At 43.7% G+C, this 18,772-nt stretch overlaps 1 protein-coding gene across 1 annotated transcript in view; it reads left to right on the forward strand.

Annotated features, from left to right (window-relative positions):
* The window catches only part of LOC146809038 (claudin domain-containing protein 2-like), a 79,287-nt gene extending 62,059 nt beyond the window's left edge, over nt 1-17,228 (forward strand). The window contains exons 5-6 of the mRNA XM_085615846.1: nt 7,101-7,229; nt 15,562-17,228. Of these exons, the coding sequence (XP_085471972.1) occupies nt 7,101-7,229; nt 15,562-15,590 (158 nt within the window). The 3' untranslated portion in view covers nt 15,591-17,228. The remainder of the gene's footprint in view (nt 1-7,100; nt 7,230-15,561) is intronic.
* Nucleotides 17,229-18,772: the final 1,544 nt, after the last annotated feature.

The following is an 18,772-nucleotide window of genomic DNA, read 5'->3' on the forward strand; positions in this document are numbered from 1 at the left end:
GTAGTTTTTTTGTATTTTGTATTTTGTATTTTTATTGAATTCTATTTGTATTATTAAGAAGGGGGATGTGTGGTATCCAGGCTACCTGTTTAGAATGTAGGATGTGAAGGATGACAGCTGGATGTAGTACTGGGTGGCATTGGGGTGCTACAAGCTTGTTCTCTAATAAAGTCAATTCTTACCTGAATGCTGCATCTCTTCATTACACCTGGGTTGGGGACAGGTTGAGTAGATGACCGATAAGAACAAAGATGTCTCAAGTTTAAAAGTACAATGTGTGAGTAGCTTATCCAGTTTACATTGTTTCTTGCAATCTGGGATCTGTGGTCCTTTTTAGCTCATTATAAAATAGGACTGTGTCATATTAGCATAAGTACATTGTTATGTGTTAGAATGTTATGAGGTAATTGACCTGGAGTGCAGGAGCTGTGGCAGCTGCAGTTAGAGATGACCTGTTGACTGAGGTGTCTGAAATAAAGGTTTGTCTTACTTTATATACTTATCTGTCATCCTTCTTGGAACGCCACATTTTCTGGCAATGAGGATGGGGTGGAGGAGATCTCCAGGAACCAGACACCTCAACATAGCTTAACCGGTCCATGATGGCCCTGAAGTCATCAGTGGCTGCGATCAGGGCTGTCTCGGTGCAGTGGTTGGCTTGGAATCCAGATTGGGAGGGGTCCAGGAGGTTGTTGTGTTACAGGAGTTCGGTGAGTTGTTGGTTGATTGCTTGCTCAAGAACCTTCACTGGAAAGGGGAGCAGGGAGATGGGATGGTAGTTCTTCAGTTCTGCTGGGTTGGATGATGGTTTCTACAGCAGGGGCACCACTCCAGCATGCTTCCACTCCTCAGGGAAGGAGGGTGAGGTGATGGAGGTGTTCAGGACTTTCTTGAGCTTGTTGCCAATTGACTTGCTCCCGAGGTTGAAGATGTGGTGGGGAAGAGGCCCTTGGGTGCTCCAGAGTGCACAGAGTTCCTTATGGGGATTGTGGAATGAGTTGTGAGAAGGTCCCATTGGGTGAAAATGTGTTCTGGATTTGTGGGTGTGAGCAAGCTAATGCTGTCAGTGGTAGGGGGTTGGGGTTGGATGTTTTCGTTGATGACTGAGATCTTGCCATGGGAGTAGTCTGCCTGGGTGTCACACCGTTCTTGGGAGGGGCTGATGTCGTTCTTGGTGGCTGTGGTGTTGGAGAACTATTTCACAATGGTGAAGAGCTCATTGCTGCAGTTTGTGTTGGCTTCTATGCGGTCTGCTATGGCTCTCTTCTTTGTTTCTTTCATGAGGCAGTTGTACTGGTTGAGTGCTGTCTTGAAGGTGGTGTGGTCTCCAGTCTCTTTGCTGGTGCATTACTTCCTTTCTAGTTACCGACAGTTGCATTTGGTGGATTTCAGCTGTGCTGTGAATCAGCTATCGCTTCTGGCAGGTCCTTTAAATTTGGCTGACTTTGTGGGGGATTGTGTCAGTGCATTCTGTGATCCACTAGGAGAAGTTCGTCACAGCCTGTTCTGGGTTGGATGTTGTGTCTGGGAGGTGGGAGTTGAGACCATTGTTCCACTGGTCTTTTGATTTCTTTTTTCCAGTTTCTGCATGTGGAGCTGGGGGGCATGGTGCCAGTGGTGGTAGGTCCTGAGATGGTGAAGTAGACACTGTAGTGGTTGGTCCAGGTGAGCTATGAGACGTGATTGTACTTGACTCTGTCACTGGATGTGAAATTGGGGTTGAGTGTGTGTCCTGCAATGTGGGTAGGGTCGGTGATGCCGATGTTGCTCATGCTTTCTAGGAGATCGCTTCTGCTGGTATCGCTGGAGTCGTTGAGGTGGAGGTTAAGATCCCCTAAGAAGATGTAGTGCTCGGAGTCGTGGCAATCAGAGTAATGAGGTCATGGATGGGGCTGCAGAAGCTGGAGTGTGGTCCTGATGGGCTGTAGTCAAGAGTGCCTCTGATGGTGCTTTTTCCGTCTGTGTGGAGTTGGGAGTTGAGGTGCTCCATTAACGGGGTCGAGCTGTCTAAGGAGGTCGTGCAGCGGATGGTGTCCTTGTAGATGCTGCAATTCCTCCTCTGTGTTTGTTGGTTCGGTCCCGGTGTCTTATCTTGTATACTTTCGGGTGGCGATGGCGATGTCCAGCATCGAGGCGGGGTTCAGCCAGGTTTCTGTGAGGAAGATGATGTCTGGCATGAGGGATGAGATCGTGTCCCTGACCTCCGTGGCATGTTTGCTGAGCGGTCGTGCGTTGATCGCATGCAATAGGAAGATATATGTGTAACACAAGGGTGATGATTTGTTGGAGTGTGTTGATCAAGAAGAATTGGGTTTGTTGTTCAATCCCAACAAAATTCTACAAGTTCAAGTTGAGGAAGTTTTTCGGGAAATTACAAGTTTACCAGGGAGTTTGAAAGTTTGTTTAAGAACATACTAGGCAAACATAAAGTCAGGTGGAGGGAGACTGTGATTCCAGTGGTGGTGAAAGTGAAGCACAATCCTTTGAGCATACAGGAAGCCGTAACAAATTAAAGTTCTGAAATGAAAGTTGCGTGATCGAGCCAGTGGAAGCCATGGAGTGGCTGGCCCCTATTGTGGTGGCACGTCAAAGGAATGGATATATACATCTTTGTGTGGACCTACGGGCACTCAACAGGGAAGTGATAGTAGACAAATTCCCTTTACCCAACAATGAAGAGATGATTGCAACATTCTCGAAGGCAAGGGTATTTACTTCCTTAGACCTTGTGTCAGCATATCATCAATCCTTGCTTGACGAGCCATCCCAAGATCTCACAGCATTTGTGACACCCAATAGAGTGTTTTGTTTCAAAATGATGTCTTTTGGGCTGATCTCAGCTGTAGCTGTTTTCCAAAGGACCATGATGATAGTCTTAAGGGGTGTTCCCGGAGTAAAGTGTTACCAGGGTGACATTTAGATTTTTGGTTAAACTGTTAAGGAACATGATCAGAGAGTAAGAGAAGTATTAAATAGACTACATAGAGTAGGTCTAACCCTGAAGGCAGGAAAGTGCAAGCATAGAGTGAGTGAGGTGAATTATCTATGATATAGGAGTTCAGGCAGTGGCAATTGCCCATGCACGGAGTTGGCAGACAATATCACATCCAAGGAGGAGTTATCATCATTAGGAGGGGTTATCATCATTCCTTGGGATGGCTAAATACTATAGCAAGTTTTTAAGAGATTCTGCTGGTAATACTCACAATATAAGGAAGCTGTTGAAGAAAAATGCAGAATTTCTCTAGGAGATGAATGCTCAGAGGAATGTAAGTGGGTTAAAGAAGAATTGAGTCATGCTCCTTTCCTACAAATGGATGATTCCTTATGTGGCACTAAGTTAGAATGTGAAGCCAGTGCTAAGGGTTTTTGGGCTATTGTCCTTCAGACAAAGAATGGTCAGGAAAATCTGATTGCGTGTGTCTCCCATGCCTTAAGAGAAGTTGAGTGTAGTTATTTGGTTATAGAGGGAGAGTCTTTGACAGTTTACTGGGCTGTCAAAAGGTTTAAACAATTTTTGTGGGGAGTGAAATTTACAGTTCAGACTGACTAAGAATCCCATTGGAGAGGTTTTTACATAGAAAGGGCTGGATTACATATCCTCTGGGATTCGGTGGTGTGTTGTAAGATTACAAGAGTATTGTTTTACTATACAGTATAGCCCAGGTAACTTCTCTACTGACTGTCAAGATTGGTGAATGTATGTGCTCCATCTGAGGAAGAAGTGGAAGACACAGTTGAAGAGGATGTTATCAGTTTTTGTGAAATTACTCAGGGGTGCATTGTTGAGAATGAATGGTTAGAAGTCTTAGAGAAAGATGAAGAAATAAAACACATAATTCATTTATTATCCACTGAAAGACCTATTGTGAAAGAATTGAAAAAATGCGAAGTCATTGGTGGAAACCAAGACATGACCTTGTGGTTGACAAAGGGTTTCTTCTGAGAGGGACGATATTGGTACCGCCTAAGAGCTTGCAGCAGAGAGTGTTGCAACTTGCACATGAAGGACATTTTGGAATAGTAAAAACTTAATGTATGCTTCTAAGAAAATTCTCTTGACCAGCATTGGATCATGATGTGGAATTCATGATCAGGCTCTGTGTGGAGTGTGCTGTATGTGTGCTGTATGTGGTGTGCAGGAAGCTGCTATCGTATCCCTGGGAGGAGGTCACAATGGATATTCTAGGAAATGTAAGGGGAGAACATGCCACCCCTATGTTTTGATTCTAATGGATCTGTAGTCCAGATGGGTAGAGGTGTCATGCTTACATGACATTGTTTCTGCTGTCATAAGATTTTTAGAGAAGATATTTAAGAGTTATCCTCTGTACTTACTCACAGATAACGAAGTACAGTTCTGTTCCAGAGAGATGGAAAATGACCTAAAAGAATGTGGGATAGAACACAAAACGTCAGCTTTGTATCAGCCACAGGTCAATAGTGCCATTGAGAGGGTAGTAAAAACATTGAAGGAGAGGATACATTTGGCTAGAGCAAATGGTCTGGATTGGAAAGTGGAGTTGTAATGGAGAATGACTGGATACTTTATGTCTCCACACTGTATCACAGGCAAATCCCCATTTAAATTTTTCAAAGGTAGAGCTCCTGCCACAAATGTCTGTTCAGTTTGGATGTGTAAATTATGCCCCTGGTGACTGGAGAGAGAAAGAAATTGTCTTGCAGAAGAAAAGGAAGGATAGGTTATGACAAACAGAAAAATGCAAGAAACATAAGAAGTAGATAAACTTTCAAGAATGCAGTTAAAACACATGATGGCAGAATCTGGTATAAAAAGTGACAGTTCTCCATCATGAGCCGGTAGTTCTTCATCATGAACCAGAACAAGAAGAGAAATGTGGTTCAGATGAGGGAAAAATCAATCAATCAATCAGGGGTTTATATAGCGCGCTACTCACCCGTGAGGGTCTCAAGGCGCTGGGGGGGAGGGAGAGGCTCCGGATCAGTCGAAGAGCCAGGTCTTGAGGTCCTTCCTGAATGTGTGCAGGGTCGAGGAGCGTCTGATGTTCACAGGGAGCTCGTTCCAGGTTTTGGATGCGATGTAGGAGAAAGCTCTCCTGTCGGTTCTGTCTCTGGAGGTCAGGTTCGAACTAAAGAACCTTGAGGCATATTAACTAGAAAGTGGCGGTGAGAGACATTAGCCTCCTTGGCTTAGCGCCTCTCATCGCCAATTCGGAAACTTCAGGCTGCACCATATTACCATGAATGTGGTGCAGCCTGGCGTTTCCCCGTGCGATGGCGCTAAGTCTCACGACTTAACGCCAACGCAGGCACCCTTGCACCAGAATGCAAGGGTGTCTGCGAGCAGGGAGGTTTGTTTATGTACAGGAAGGTGCCCCTTCCTGTACATAAACAAACCAAAAATGCCATTTTGTAACTTACATGTGTGCTGCTTCATGCAGCACACATGTAAGTTACAAAACACCATTCAAAAAAAAGGTTTGTTTGTCTTTTCCTGTACATAAACAAACCTTGGCATTTTGCTTTTTCCATGCATGCTGTACAAGGCAGCACATATGAAAACAGCAAAAACAAGGAGAAATGAAACATTTCTCCTCGTTTTGCCACCTTAAGACCAGGATTTTCCTGGTCTTTAGTTCGGCACTGCCACCTATTATCGCCACCCTTGATAATAGGTGGCAGCGGCGAAGTGAATGGGTGTTGCGGTGGAACGCCCACTGCAACACCCACTGCATGCCCCCTTTCACATAAGGGACGTTGTGGTGGCGATAGGGGCTTGGTAATATGCCCCATTCTGTGGTAAAGCATGGTAGGAGCAAGAGTGAACGGATAATCAAAATACGTTCTTTCTGCGGGATTTTCTAGGGCGGTAGACAAGTTTGTCCTTCTAGTACATTAACATGATTCATTATATGTACACTTCTTGCTTAATATTTTTTTGTACATTTCTGTGGTACGTTCTTGTTTGTACAGTTTAGTTTGTGGGAGTTAAAGGTGGGAGAGATTTGGGAAATCATTGATGGGAGTTTATTTATTGTTTTCATTAGTCTCTTGTTTGTTTTTTGTTGCGGGAGGGAGAAGAGTGGCATATTAGCGAACCTATATTGCTCTGTGTTGTAATGGTATGAGATAATGGAACTGGAATGCGGGAGTCGTGGAGGCCGCAGGTAGAGAGATGAGCTGTTGGTGGAGGTGTCTGGAATACAGACTCATCTTACCTTATCTTCTGAGAAGACCACAAAGCAAAGCATAAGCCTGGATTGGTTGACCTGCTGAAGAATGGACCTGAGAAACTTGAAGGTTCTAGCTAACTGTGCAGGCATCAGCTCAATGTACTATCAATGTACTATCTAATTTATTACATTTTGTCCAGAACTCACAGCAGCTTTATCTTCAATTAACAAAAATAGGGCTTTTCCATGGAATTTACTGTTCGGGTTTTCAGTGGTTGACCTGTGAACCCAGTAGGATATCAAAGTTACCAAATGGACTAGCAATGTCTCTTAATTTTCAGCCAGTTTCCTGCTCCAAATGCTAGTTTTGGGCTTTACCCATGCAAAGTGGAAGGCCTAGAGCCTAGAGGTTATCATTGTGGCCATGGTAACGCGTTAAATACCCAGATGCAAAACAAGACAAAAAGCGCATTGTGTAGTCTGTCTAGCATAATGTGATGATGTGGTGGCTTCATGCAGCACCTCAATATATTTCTAATACTGTTTAACTGTAGGTTGTGTTAGTTGTCAAAAATGCTACAAATGACATCAAGATCAGATCAGTTACCATGAAAACAATAGATCTGTATGAAAGTTAACACTGTGCCAGGTTTTAGATCGTTTAAATTATTTAATTTCAATGTATGTAAAATTTCTCTCATGGTTACATCGATAGGAGAATTATATAGATACGTAGCCATCATAATGTTAGCAACAGAACATATTTTTATCTAAGATACGTAGCCATCATAATGTTAGCAACAGAACATATTTTTAACTAATATATTAGGCAAACTTCCCAAGATGTAGTGCCAACTCTTGCCTGTGGATATTTCTAGATGTTCCGCACCGACACCATTATTTAGAAGTAACGGCTGAATTGAACCCTCTTTCTCTTCCCTTCAGTTACCGCTGAAATCGCCGGCCTGGCCATTTTCAGGCCCTTCCCAGGCTTCGAAGTAGACGCAAATGACTTTGAACTCTCCTGGTCTTACTTCCTGGGATGGGCGTCAGTGGGGTTCAGCATTGCAGCAGGTGAGATATAACCCATCATTCTTTTTCAGAGAGACCAGTTGACCCCACGTTGAAAGAAGAGGGGTTTCCTGGACGGTATATGGGTAGTACACATCCAGTAGAGAGAACCGTCCAATCAGAATAGCTGAAACTCCAGGATGTTTCATTGAATCAGATTGGCTTCTCATTTGTTACAGTCTTGTTAGAGTGTACGCTTCTGGGAGGATTGTGGCGTGGCACGTGGGGCAATCCTGAAGTGTCCTGAAGGTTTATGATACATTTGAGCACCAAAACTTCTCTTTTGGAAGTGACAGAACATATTAAAGGTACACTGGATATGGGTGGCAAAGTGGTTTTGATGCTATTGGATCTATTGGCTGCATTTGATACAATATCACACTCTCTGGATCTTTTCCGTTTACAGGCTATTGGTTTACATGGCCTAGCGTTGAGCTGGATGAAATCCTTTTTGGAGAATACATGTCAAGAGATCTTGACGCCTCCTTTCTCGTCAAGCATGAAGGCTCTAGAAATAGGGGTGCTGCAGGGCTCTTACTTGAGCCCTACACTTTTTCATATTTTTATGACCAATTTGGCGCAGTTCGTCGAACCCCTTGAAGCAAATATAATTTCGTATGCTGATGACACACAGATGCTTTTTTTTTTCAATAAAGGTGAAGAGACCGACTCTGGTCATACCAAATTATGTCTGGGAACAGGGTTTAATGGGATGCGACAGAACTTGCTTATGTGCAGTTCATACAAGACTGAGGTCCTTCTTTTTGGGCTGGTGTCTCCTTTGGAATGGTTCAAGTGCTCGCCGGAGAGTGCTCCCTCCTAGGAGGTTGGTTTGTAACTTTCACAGGTGATCAGCAACAAGATATATTTATGAATTGTGGTTTTTTGGAGAATGATCTTCAATGGAATTATGTATATATAATTTCTTGTAAGAGATTATTTTGCTAAAAGTGTAAATATCATCATACCGAAGTGGTAGTGGCATAGCTAGCTCTATGACCGCCCGAGGCAGCCTCTGTGTTTACCGCCCGCGGTGGGCCCATTGAAGAGCGGTGGTGCTGGCGAGTTTCGGCTTTAATTGCCGCCCTGCGAATGCCTCAGGGGGGGGGAGCGATTGTGATTGCCACCCCGAGACAGCAGGTAAGAGCAGGAGGAGGTCGCCACCCCAAAAGCTTGTGCCGCCCGAGGAAGACCCACCCCCCCCTTGCTACGCCACTGCGGAGTGTTCAAAATTTTGGGGATTAAGCTTGAAAATCGGCTCTTCTTTCAGCCCCAGGTCACGGTGCTGGTGGGAACGTTTTGGGCTACTTCACACATTAAAAAAGGTTAGAATGTTCGCCTTTACCTACTAGGGAAACGGTGGTTCAAGCAATAATTATTTTTAGATTGGACTACGCTAATGTTCTCTACCTAAGCCTGCCTGACTACCTAATTTACAGGCTTTAGGTAATACAAAACTATTTCTTAAGCTCCCTTTTAAGACTACAGTCTCACCATATCTTCATTTTCTTCATTGGCTTCTTGTCAGGAAATGGATCCTTTTTAAAACTTGTCTTGACTCGAAGAGCCCGTGTAGGTAAGAGCAGTGTGGCAGTGGGGCCCGGTGGAGGGAGGGGAGATTTCGGTATACGACCACTAGGGGAAATAATTATTTATTTAATTTTCCCTTGCGGTCGTATGTGCCCCAACCGGCAGCACCGCCACCACCGCCTCACCGCTCTTACCTACTAGGGCCGAGGCTGAACCTCGATATCTTGACGCTAGAGCACAGTTTTATTGCCCGTGAGGAAGTTTTGCTCCTCTGAGTGGGCCTTGGTGGTGTGTCAAGGTTTACTCGCTCAAGGAAAGATAGTTGCTCTTCTCTTTTTTGGTGCCCACTGCCTGGAACACAAAACGTCTTGAGCTGCGCCTTGAAACGTCTGAACTGGCATTTTAGAAAAAAAATGAAGACTTGGCTTTTTGATTTGGCTTCATTCACTGCTCTAATATTCTGGCGCCAGGTCACTCTTCAGAGCATCTGTCCGCTTTGCGAATTCTTCTTCTTCTTGTACTTGTATTCTGCTACCCCAATAACGGCTTTGATGCTTGTACCTTATGTAACATAATGTAATGTAATGAGGTGCTTATATAGCGCTCTATCACCCGATGGGTATCCTGGCACTTAAAAAGGAGAGTCCCCACCAGAAGTTAATAGGGGCAGCCGAGGTGTGACACAGGATGTGAGCAAATGCCACCAATAAGCTTTTCTCATCCTCAGAGTGAAATGTTACAGGACAGTGCCATGCCTCCAAGAACAAAATGCTCCAATACTGGGTTTTCTTTTACCAAGCTTAGGCATTTTGGGATATGTAGTCCCACTGCCCTTCAGCTGCTCCAATTCTACTCACGCACATGAAAACAATGATTTCTGAAACAAACACCCAGGACTGAAGCTCTGCATCTTTGGTTATAACATGGAGTCAACCTTGCTGCTGTCTGCATGGCTAAACAGGAGTGCTTTTTCCAATAATGGTTTTCAGTATGCAAAATGCTGTCGGCTAAAGGGCAAGGACTGGTTATAGGTGCTCAAGGTGTAGGGTTACTAGATGATGCCATGTCATTTGGTAACCTTTTCATATCTTCCGGTCCTGGGCTATTTTTTAATAGCCCAGTGTATTCTGGGAGTGGTGGTCTTAGTTCATTATAGGTGAATCAATTAGACCCACGCACCTGAAAGATTTGTACAAGGAAAGCAAATGAATAGAGCATGGTGTCCCTGATCACACAGAACAACTGGTAACCTTATCCTTTTGACAAGAGTTCAGGCAGCACTCAGATAATTCAAGCCCATGATGCCAAACACTGTTCAATAATACACTAAAGGCTGAGATGGAGAAATAGACAGAGGTGAGATAGAGAGGCAGCTCACATACTTAGGGGAACCCTTGGAAGCTGGGGGCCCTGGGCAGTTGCTGACTTTGCCCATGCCTTCACACGTCTCTAAAGGAACTCAGCACTTGTGGTTCTGATTTTCCATTAGAAATGCAAGGCAGTGAGTATCAGGCTGTCAATAAACGACAGGATTGCAGGAGCCTGACCCGAGACAAACTGAGGAGCCTATCAGCAAGGTGAGGCGATAGAATTATCGCCGCTTTTGCGGCCGATTTTGGCCGAAAAGCGGCGATAAATTTATCGCCTAATTAGCAAGCTCACGCTAACGCGTGAAAACTTGCGTTAGCGTAGGAATTCCTAACGCCCAGCTCTGCATCTCTAATGAGATGCAAAGTGGGCGTTCCTGACCTGATATGACAGGAGAAATGTCGCTAAGCGACATTCCTCCTATCATCAAGCCCCACGCTATGAAGCATAGCGGCAGGAAAAGTAGCGATAACCCCTGTTATCGCTACTTTCCTTACGCCTGCTTCAGGACTGACTTAGCCATGATATCCTATGGAAGGTGGATATCATGGCTAAGTTTGTGAGGCGCTATCAACAAGCTAACGCCACATTTCGTGAGATTATCGCTGGGTTTCCAGCGATAATCTCACATTAGGCAGTTAGCGTGAGGATTTTTATCGTGAGATAAGCGTTGCTAATAGCACGCTATCTCAGCGATAAAAATCCACGTTAGCCCGCGATAATTATCCCAGCGCTAAATGCATTTAGCGATAATTATCGCCGGTTGTTGCTGATATGCCCCCGAGAGCTCTGGGCATAGGTGATGCACCCAATGGTAAGCAAATATTAAGGTGCGAACAGCTGCAATTTTGACTTTTGCTGCATATGGAGTGCCACACTTTGTGACTTCACGGTACTGTCTTTACTTGCCTGGAGGCAGAGCTGTACTGTTATGCCTTCTACATTTATTACCGGTAATCTTCATTATCCTTTAGCCTCGTCACAGTGATCACTTCTGAGGTGCTCCCACCTCGGCATAGGAGAAAGGAGTATTGGAGGTATGCTGGGAGCTGACCCTGCCAGCCCATGAGGGTACTATAAATACCCAACATCTTTCTTGACTTTACAAAGCACAGCCTAAAGCCAGGATTCAGGGGCGAGCAACCTATCGTGATGACTGTAATGAGGACAAGTAGAACCAAGGGAAATGAAGGTCGCCAGTAATTAATGTAAACATTATGCCTGCATCCCTGGCCCTTGCCCCAGTCATTAGTTTTGAGAAATACCAAAGTCATGCAGCCCCTGCAGTATCTAAACATAACAAATAAATAAACACAGCCACTAGTACTACCAAGAATGCATTAGTGAATACAACTAAAGAACAATATTACAATATTAGAATCAATTTAAGGCAGGTCTGAGCTCAAGACCCCCTGTCCAAAGTACCAATCTTTTAACCCTAAACTCTGAATGCTGAAATGGTTGACAAAAGCATGCGGAGAGGCCCACGTGGCTGCCCTAAAACCCTGCAATAGAGAAACCCTGTGAATCAATGCCCAGGAAAAAGCTCCATCTCCAATGTACCTACTGAACCTATATTGAATCCTACAGTGAGAAGAGAATCTGACAAATAATAGACCAGAGCAGTAGTGGCCAAAATGTAATGGAAATAGGAAAAGCCTTGCGACTCTGACCACCAAAGGTGATAAAAAAAATCTGCATCCATCCAAAACTCTCTTTTTGATACCTAAAGAATGAAGAAGAACTTCCATTTGGAAAGAAGGACGGGGGCAGAACACAGGGAGCATAAGCTCCTGATCCCCAGATGCCCTGGGTGCAACCTTTGTAAGAAATTGAGACTCAGGTTTCAGAATTACCCCACCATCCAATACTCTGCAAAAGGCAGGCTTACTTAAATAAGTAGCACGTTCACCAATCCTACAAGACGAAGTTACTGACAGAAGAAAGGTTCTTTCATTGTCAGTAATTTCAACTCTGAAGAGCCAAGAGGTTAAAAAGGAAAACATTGACGAGATCTCAAGGCCACAGGGAATTCCCAAGAGTACACCAAAGACCTAGAAATAGAATCTCTTCTCAGACGTCTGAAACTAAGCCTCTCATCTACACCAAAATCCAGACCCCAATGACCCCCGGCCCCAATGAACTCCCCCCACGGCTCATGAAAAGCTTTATCTACTGATCACTCAAGGTTATTGGTTAAAATCTTTAAAGTCCTCTTAAATCTTTCATAGAGAAATTGAAATTCATAAGATAAGCCACACTGCATAGAAGATAACGATCTAGAAAAACATCAGTTCTGAAATGTTCCCAATGTCTGGATAAAACTGCAGAGATGTCCGGATCTTTGAATAGAATCAAACTAAAGGGAAGATTCCTGTTCTGTAGCCGAACTCTCTCAACTTATAGAGTGACAAAGGTAGACATTAAAGAGGAAATAGCGTGGAGCCCAAAGAGGAAAGGCAATGAGAGGAATTTTCAAACTAGGAGACAGAGACATGGATTGAATTTGAAAGAACAAGACTCTGAACAGCCAGAAAGTAAGGGCCACTGTGACATCTCCTACCTCTTCTTGAATTCTCAGCAAAAATGGGGACTAAATGTAGGAGGAGGAAAAACATAGAGAAGCTAATGAGGGAAATGTTTAGACACGACTATTTATCCTGACGATCTCTGGAGATAGGTACATATCTTGAGACATGAGGAATACTCTGCCAAGCCTGTCTGTCTGAAGGTTTTTCTGACCGCTGATGTAGACAACTCATAGAGAAAGCAAATTAAGTTCCACCCTGGCACCTAAATACATTGCCACCAAATTCAGAGATGTTGACCACCTCCCTCCTGTTTACATAGGCCAAAGCCATTAGATTGCTGTCCAAACCAACATATATTGAAACTTTAGGACGAGTAGGAAATGGGCCCATGCTGAAGAACTGCAGTCAGTTCCCACCAGTTCTATCTGATCCTCTGAAGTTGCATCCCATTGCTTTGCACTGGCACCGATTGTAGTTACCCTCTGTCGGACACTAGATACTGGTTGAAAAAGGACTTCTATGGCAGCACAGCCCATCACATGCTGAAATGATTAAAAAAAACAAAGGTGCCTTATCAGGTGATCTGGGGGTGCTCTAACTAGGCCTGAATTTTGCAAATCACTTTGGTAGTAGGATAGTTGGTAATCTATTCTCTTCATTCAACATAAAAAAAACAATTGCCCTTCTTATCACCAATCCTCGCTCAGTCCTGACACTACTAGGCAGAAGTCTCTCAAGCTTGAATGGAAGCCATTTTGATCCTGTGGGGGCGGTCATCATTCCTCCTGTGCACTTGAAATAATAGATTGCTCACTGGCCAACCGAGTTAAAGGAAATAGCAAAGTAAGGATACAAGTGTAAGCTTCATTTCCAGGCATAAATGCACAAACAGAACAAAAGCTGTCATGGTGACATGCTGAATATTGAAACACCATTGTGAGGCGCCATGGTAAATAAAAAGTGCAAAACTCTGCAATGCCCCTAATGGGCTTTATCTCCAAGAAGCTGATGATGAGCAGTCTTGCTACTCCACTATTAAGATTGTCCGTACCACCAGGTCGCTGCCATACCACCAAAACTAGAGCAGAGCATATCTAGGTACAGAATCACCATAGAAATAACATTGGTTTCACCTATGTTATGAAGAAAAAGCTGTCTTTATCCGTTATCGTCTGGGCTGAAGGAAAGAGCTCCCTATCAAATAACACAGGAGTGTAGAGGATATTGCACAGCGGCCGGAGCAGCTGGCTCAAGAGCTGGGGATCCTGGTTTGAGTCTTGGTAGCGCAACATCCTGTGATCCTGGACAAATCACTTCATTTCTCCGAGTGATAAGTTGCTAAATGAATTTGCTGTAAGACTGCTGCAAAAGCAAAAAGAGTAAAAACTTTATTTAAAAAAAATAGTTCCAACAAAGCAGATGTTAACAGTACTTAGGTGACGGGAAACTGATAAGAGAAGCAGATGAGGAACAAGCATTGGTAAATGCAGAAAACTATGCTACGGCCAATAGAAATGGAGGAAAAGTAAGTGGCACACACAGGCACCAATGAAGAGCCAGGAAAGAGAGGGGGCAGGATGTATGCCCCTTTTAAGTTTATATTAAAAACAATAGATTTCTAAAGCACAGCGCAAACACTATGTAGAAGAAACTTAAAAAGTGAATATTGTCCTACATTTGAGAAGAAAGAGTTCAACAGCATTTTATAGACAGAGAGACTATTCATCACTGTATCACACTACACTGTCCTCACGCCAATGGAGAAGGCCAAAGACATATCAGGCCCCTCAAGAAAACCCAGTGCTGGACACCAAGTAAGAGAACTACCAATATTTGTAATTCCATGAGAATAGCTTAACTGGTGTATCCCCAGTATTAACTCTAACTAGGTTCCTTGTGAGGAAAGTGCCTATGTGTCACTTGTGAAGTGCAGTGAGTTCTGTTCAAGCCAGCGCTCAATTCTAGCAGCAACTCAGTAATATCAAGTTGAGTCGGAAGCCTTGAGTGGAAGACCTGACACTCACAAACGTCTGTGCTGACATCTTGCTGGTCCTTGCTTGTGTCTGCCATTTGAAACTCCTCCTAAAGGCAGCAGTCATCAAGGAGACAATGGTCACCAGCCCATAGCGGAGGCCTGCAACATCTTCTTGTTCAGGAAATACCCCAGGCCTTTCTCAAAGTCTGTCGTCCACTCTCAAACACGTAAGACTAGCCAACACTGCCTTGGGATGCTAACCCAGCTGGACACTATGGAATGTATGGGACTACTGACTGAAGCCTGAACAGGTCCCAACTAGAGCAGGGTATGGAATCTCCCCCTCTCCCAGAGCACGCCAGCCAAAGATGGGTCCTTGACTGAGACCACAGGTACTACTCTGGTGGAAATAAGACCTTCTGGGATCACTCTGGCACCGGTCAGTCCCGTCTACAGGACTGTAAGATTTCATGTAGCCCCCTTACTCTTCTTCTAGTTCTGTCATGATCTATCATTGATGTTGATTTTTCATGTAGCTTGAAAGGGATGCTATATTAACACTCACCTGTCCAAACAAGGACTCTGTAACGTTCAAGCTCTATGGTGAAGCACACTCTCCCACGCTGACAGCTTCAGATCAGTAGTAGTGTTTCTTGCGATTAGACAGGCAGAACTACCTCCTTGTTTTTTCTACCGTTGCATCTGTCTGTCAGACTTGGTGCAGCATCTTCTACTAGAGACATAATAATGCCAATCCTGGCACCTGGGCACATGCAGCATGAGTTACAAGGGAACGCAACATCACCCGCGCGCACTTTCAGCCAGTCTCTCACTTGCTTTGTCAATCGCACTGTTCCAATTCCACCTTTGCTTTATTTTCCTCTCTATGTGACACACTCTCTAACACTCATATTTTTCTCCCTCTTCCCAGGTTTGGTGTCTCTGTATTCCTTCGCCTGAACACTGCTCCAGAAGTCATGCACTCGCTGTATGTTTGATTGACAATAAATTGATGCCAGCTCCTTTGCCTCCTCCACATACATGTGACCTGTTCATTCTTTCAAGTGATGTATGTATGTATCCACTCTGCTGTTCATGCTCAGGTCTTCAGGACATGATCCAGGTGGAAAGTGCTTATGTGTTCTTAAGCAAGAAGAAACAATCAGGGATTGATTGCTCCACATGATCTGCCCATACATACAATAAGGTAAATCAGTCCAAACATAGCTACCAAACTTGTGTAGACTTCTTAACAATCAGTCTATTAAGATAGTTCCCAAAATGCATTATACTAATCGGCGTTTTTGATCCATCTCCACTACTTAAATCATATTGGTGGCAGGAAAGCAAATAGCACTTACATCACTCTGACACTACACATGGGCTCATTTATCTAGTCAAAACACCAAATAAAGCCATATTATATATATAGTCATGTCATATTTCATTTAAAGTACAAGTCTTTCCAACATCAGAAATGAAAAACACCACTAGAGAATTGCTCCAGTCTATTCTGTAGAAGAATGTTCTGAACAGAGGGAGGTGTGAGGCGAGTCAATGGCAGGGAAACTGCAGAAGCAGAGTACCCTAGGATGCTTCTCCCTCTGCCTGCAGCCATGATCCTCACACTTTGGTGGGACAAGAATTGTCACAGCTCTCTTGATAACCACAGCTCGAACAAACCACTGAACTGCAATTAGGTCCATATACAAGCGCCTTGGCACACACAAAATGTCCCTCAAGAATATGGAGAACAGCGGCATCCTCAATGTGGCTATACCCTCGATTTATATTACTGAATCTTTTTACAGTTAAGGGTTCAACACCTCTCAAGAATTTTAAGGAAATACCCAGTATAGAAATATTATCAATGTTGTTTTTGTAACAACAGAAAAGTCATGTTACCTAAACAAAAAGTATAAACAGTTTGCCAAATATCTCTTCCAAGACATTCATTCTGAGTTCAGCACTAATGGCCTATCCTAACTAATACCTGTATCATACATTGTCATTCATATCAATGCACACAAAATCCAATATAAAAGCCCTAAAATGCTAGTCAATCAATAATAGAACACAGGGTCAATGTTTCAGCTTGTAAAGTGTTACTTCATAGGACTGCTTCAGGGACGTCCTGACTGAAAGTTTGTTTTGTAGAACTAATTGTAGGGTCAAGGTCAATAGTAGTGTGATACCAGAAACAGAAAATCCTTTCTCTAGAAGCAATATTGATTTCTTGTTTCACAATCGCATGATGTCAGTGATAGACAGAACATGATTCCTTTGTCGATTTCTATTCATCTGTTTCATATCTTTATTTATTAAAGCTGAAAATACTAGGCTTGGAAATTATTAGGTGTATAGAGTTGCACTTAAGGCACAATTTGCATTGAGATACTTTTTTAAGATTTAATACTCATAACCTGCCTTACAGAAAAGTCTATTTTTCAATAACAATAAGTCAATGTAACCTTAACTGTGAATATGCAAGTTCCCTCTTGGCTCCTTCAAGACATCATGGAGTGCTGCTTATCGATTGTTCTTCTCTGTATTTTCATTTTGTTTATTTAACTGACTAATAAAGTCTTGGGTTCTGAATCAGTGTGAATGTTTTTTAATTTCCAAATTATTCCCATGAGAGATGCTGATTTGTTCCCCATGCAAAATGTACTATATTTTCCACATACATTCGAATTTCCTTAGAAGACATGAGTGTGGCCACACAACGCATAGCAGTAAAATCGGCAGTGAAGCCACCAGGATGGTCAGTGATAGTCATCCTGGTATTGGGGTCACTAGATTCATCATGGAAAGCGTATTGGCAGGACCAGAAAACCTGATCTACCCCAGATGGTAAGAGTGCTGCTGCACCCCTGATTTTCCATCGGGGTGATTCCTCAGGAATTTTCTTTTATCACTGAAAAGCAGAGAGCCTACTAATACATGTGTGTGTGTGCCAATATCAGCATTCTCTACAGCTTTCAAAGTTCTCCCAAGCAAGGATCATTTCAAACAAGCATTGGCAAAGCTAGTAGGTCTCCTGTGCAAGAGCTATTAGCTTTGCCAATATGTTTTAGCCATGTTGTACACCGGAGTGGCTGCTGTTCAGCATGACTAAACGTTAGTAGTGTAAAGGAGATTGGCAAAGAGTGGAGAGTCATAAAGTGGAGTGTTATGGAGTGGCATAGAGTGGCGTGGAGTGGCGTACAATAGAATTAAGTAGAGAGTAGAGGAGTGAGGTGTAGTGTCATGGAGTAGTGCACAGTGTTGTGGAGTGTCCTGGAAGGAGTAGAGTGTCATAGAGTGGAAGGGCATAGTGTTGAGTGGCATGGAGTCGAGTAGAGCACAGTGTTAGAGTTGAGTAGAATGTTGTAGAGTTGAGTGGCATAGAGTTTTGTGGAGTGGTGTAGAAGGTGATGCGTAGAGTGGAGTAGAGCAGAGTGGCATACAGCAGAGTAGATGGTCATAGAATAGAGTGGCATAGAATACAGTGGAGTTGTGTGTCATAAAATTGAGTGGAGTAAAGTGGTGTGGAGTGGCATTGAAGGACTTGTTGAGAGCATCGTAGAGAGGAGTAGTGTCACATAATATATAATGGCATAGAGTAGAGTGCTGTGGAGTGGCATAGAGTGGAGTAGAGTGGCAGTGGATCAGAGGTTAATGGAGCGGAGCATCATAGAGTGGAGTATACAAAGTAGCATGGGGTGGCATAGAGGGAGTTGTGCCTTAGAATGGCACAGAATAGAGTAGAGTGGAGTAGCATAGAGTAGAGTGTAGGTGGAGCTGAGTTAAAAGGAGTAAAGCATCATAGAGTGGAGTAGAGTGTCATAGAGTGGAGTGGCCTAGAGTGAAGTGGGGTAAAGTACAGTGGTGCAGTTTAGATTGGCATTGAGTGTGGTGGCGTAGATTGCATTGGTTTTGATTAAAGTGGTGTGGAGTGCAGTGGAGTAGAGAGCAGTGCAGAGTAGATTGCAGTGACGTAGAGTGCAATGGCGTACAGTGGTGCACAGTGGAGTAGAGTGGAGTAAAGTGAAGTGGCATAGAGTGGAGTTGCGCAGGGTACAGTGCAGAGATGTAGCGTGCCGTAGAGTACAGTGGCGTAGAGTGCACTGGTAAGTGCAGTGGCATAAAGTGTAGTGGTG

This window comes from Triturus cristatus, chromosome 7 (genome assembly GCF_964204655.1).
Source record: "Triturus cristatus chromosome 7, aTriCri1.1, whole genome shotgun sequence".
Classification (NCBI taxonomy): Eukaryota; Metazoa; Chordata; class Amphibia; order Caudata; family Salamandridae; genus Triturus; species Triturus cristatus.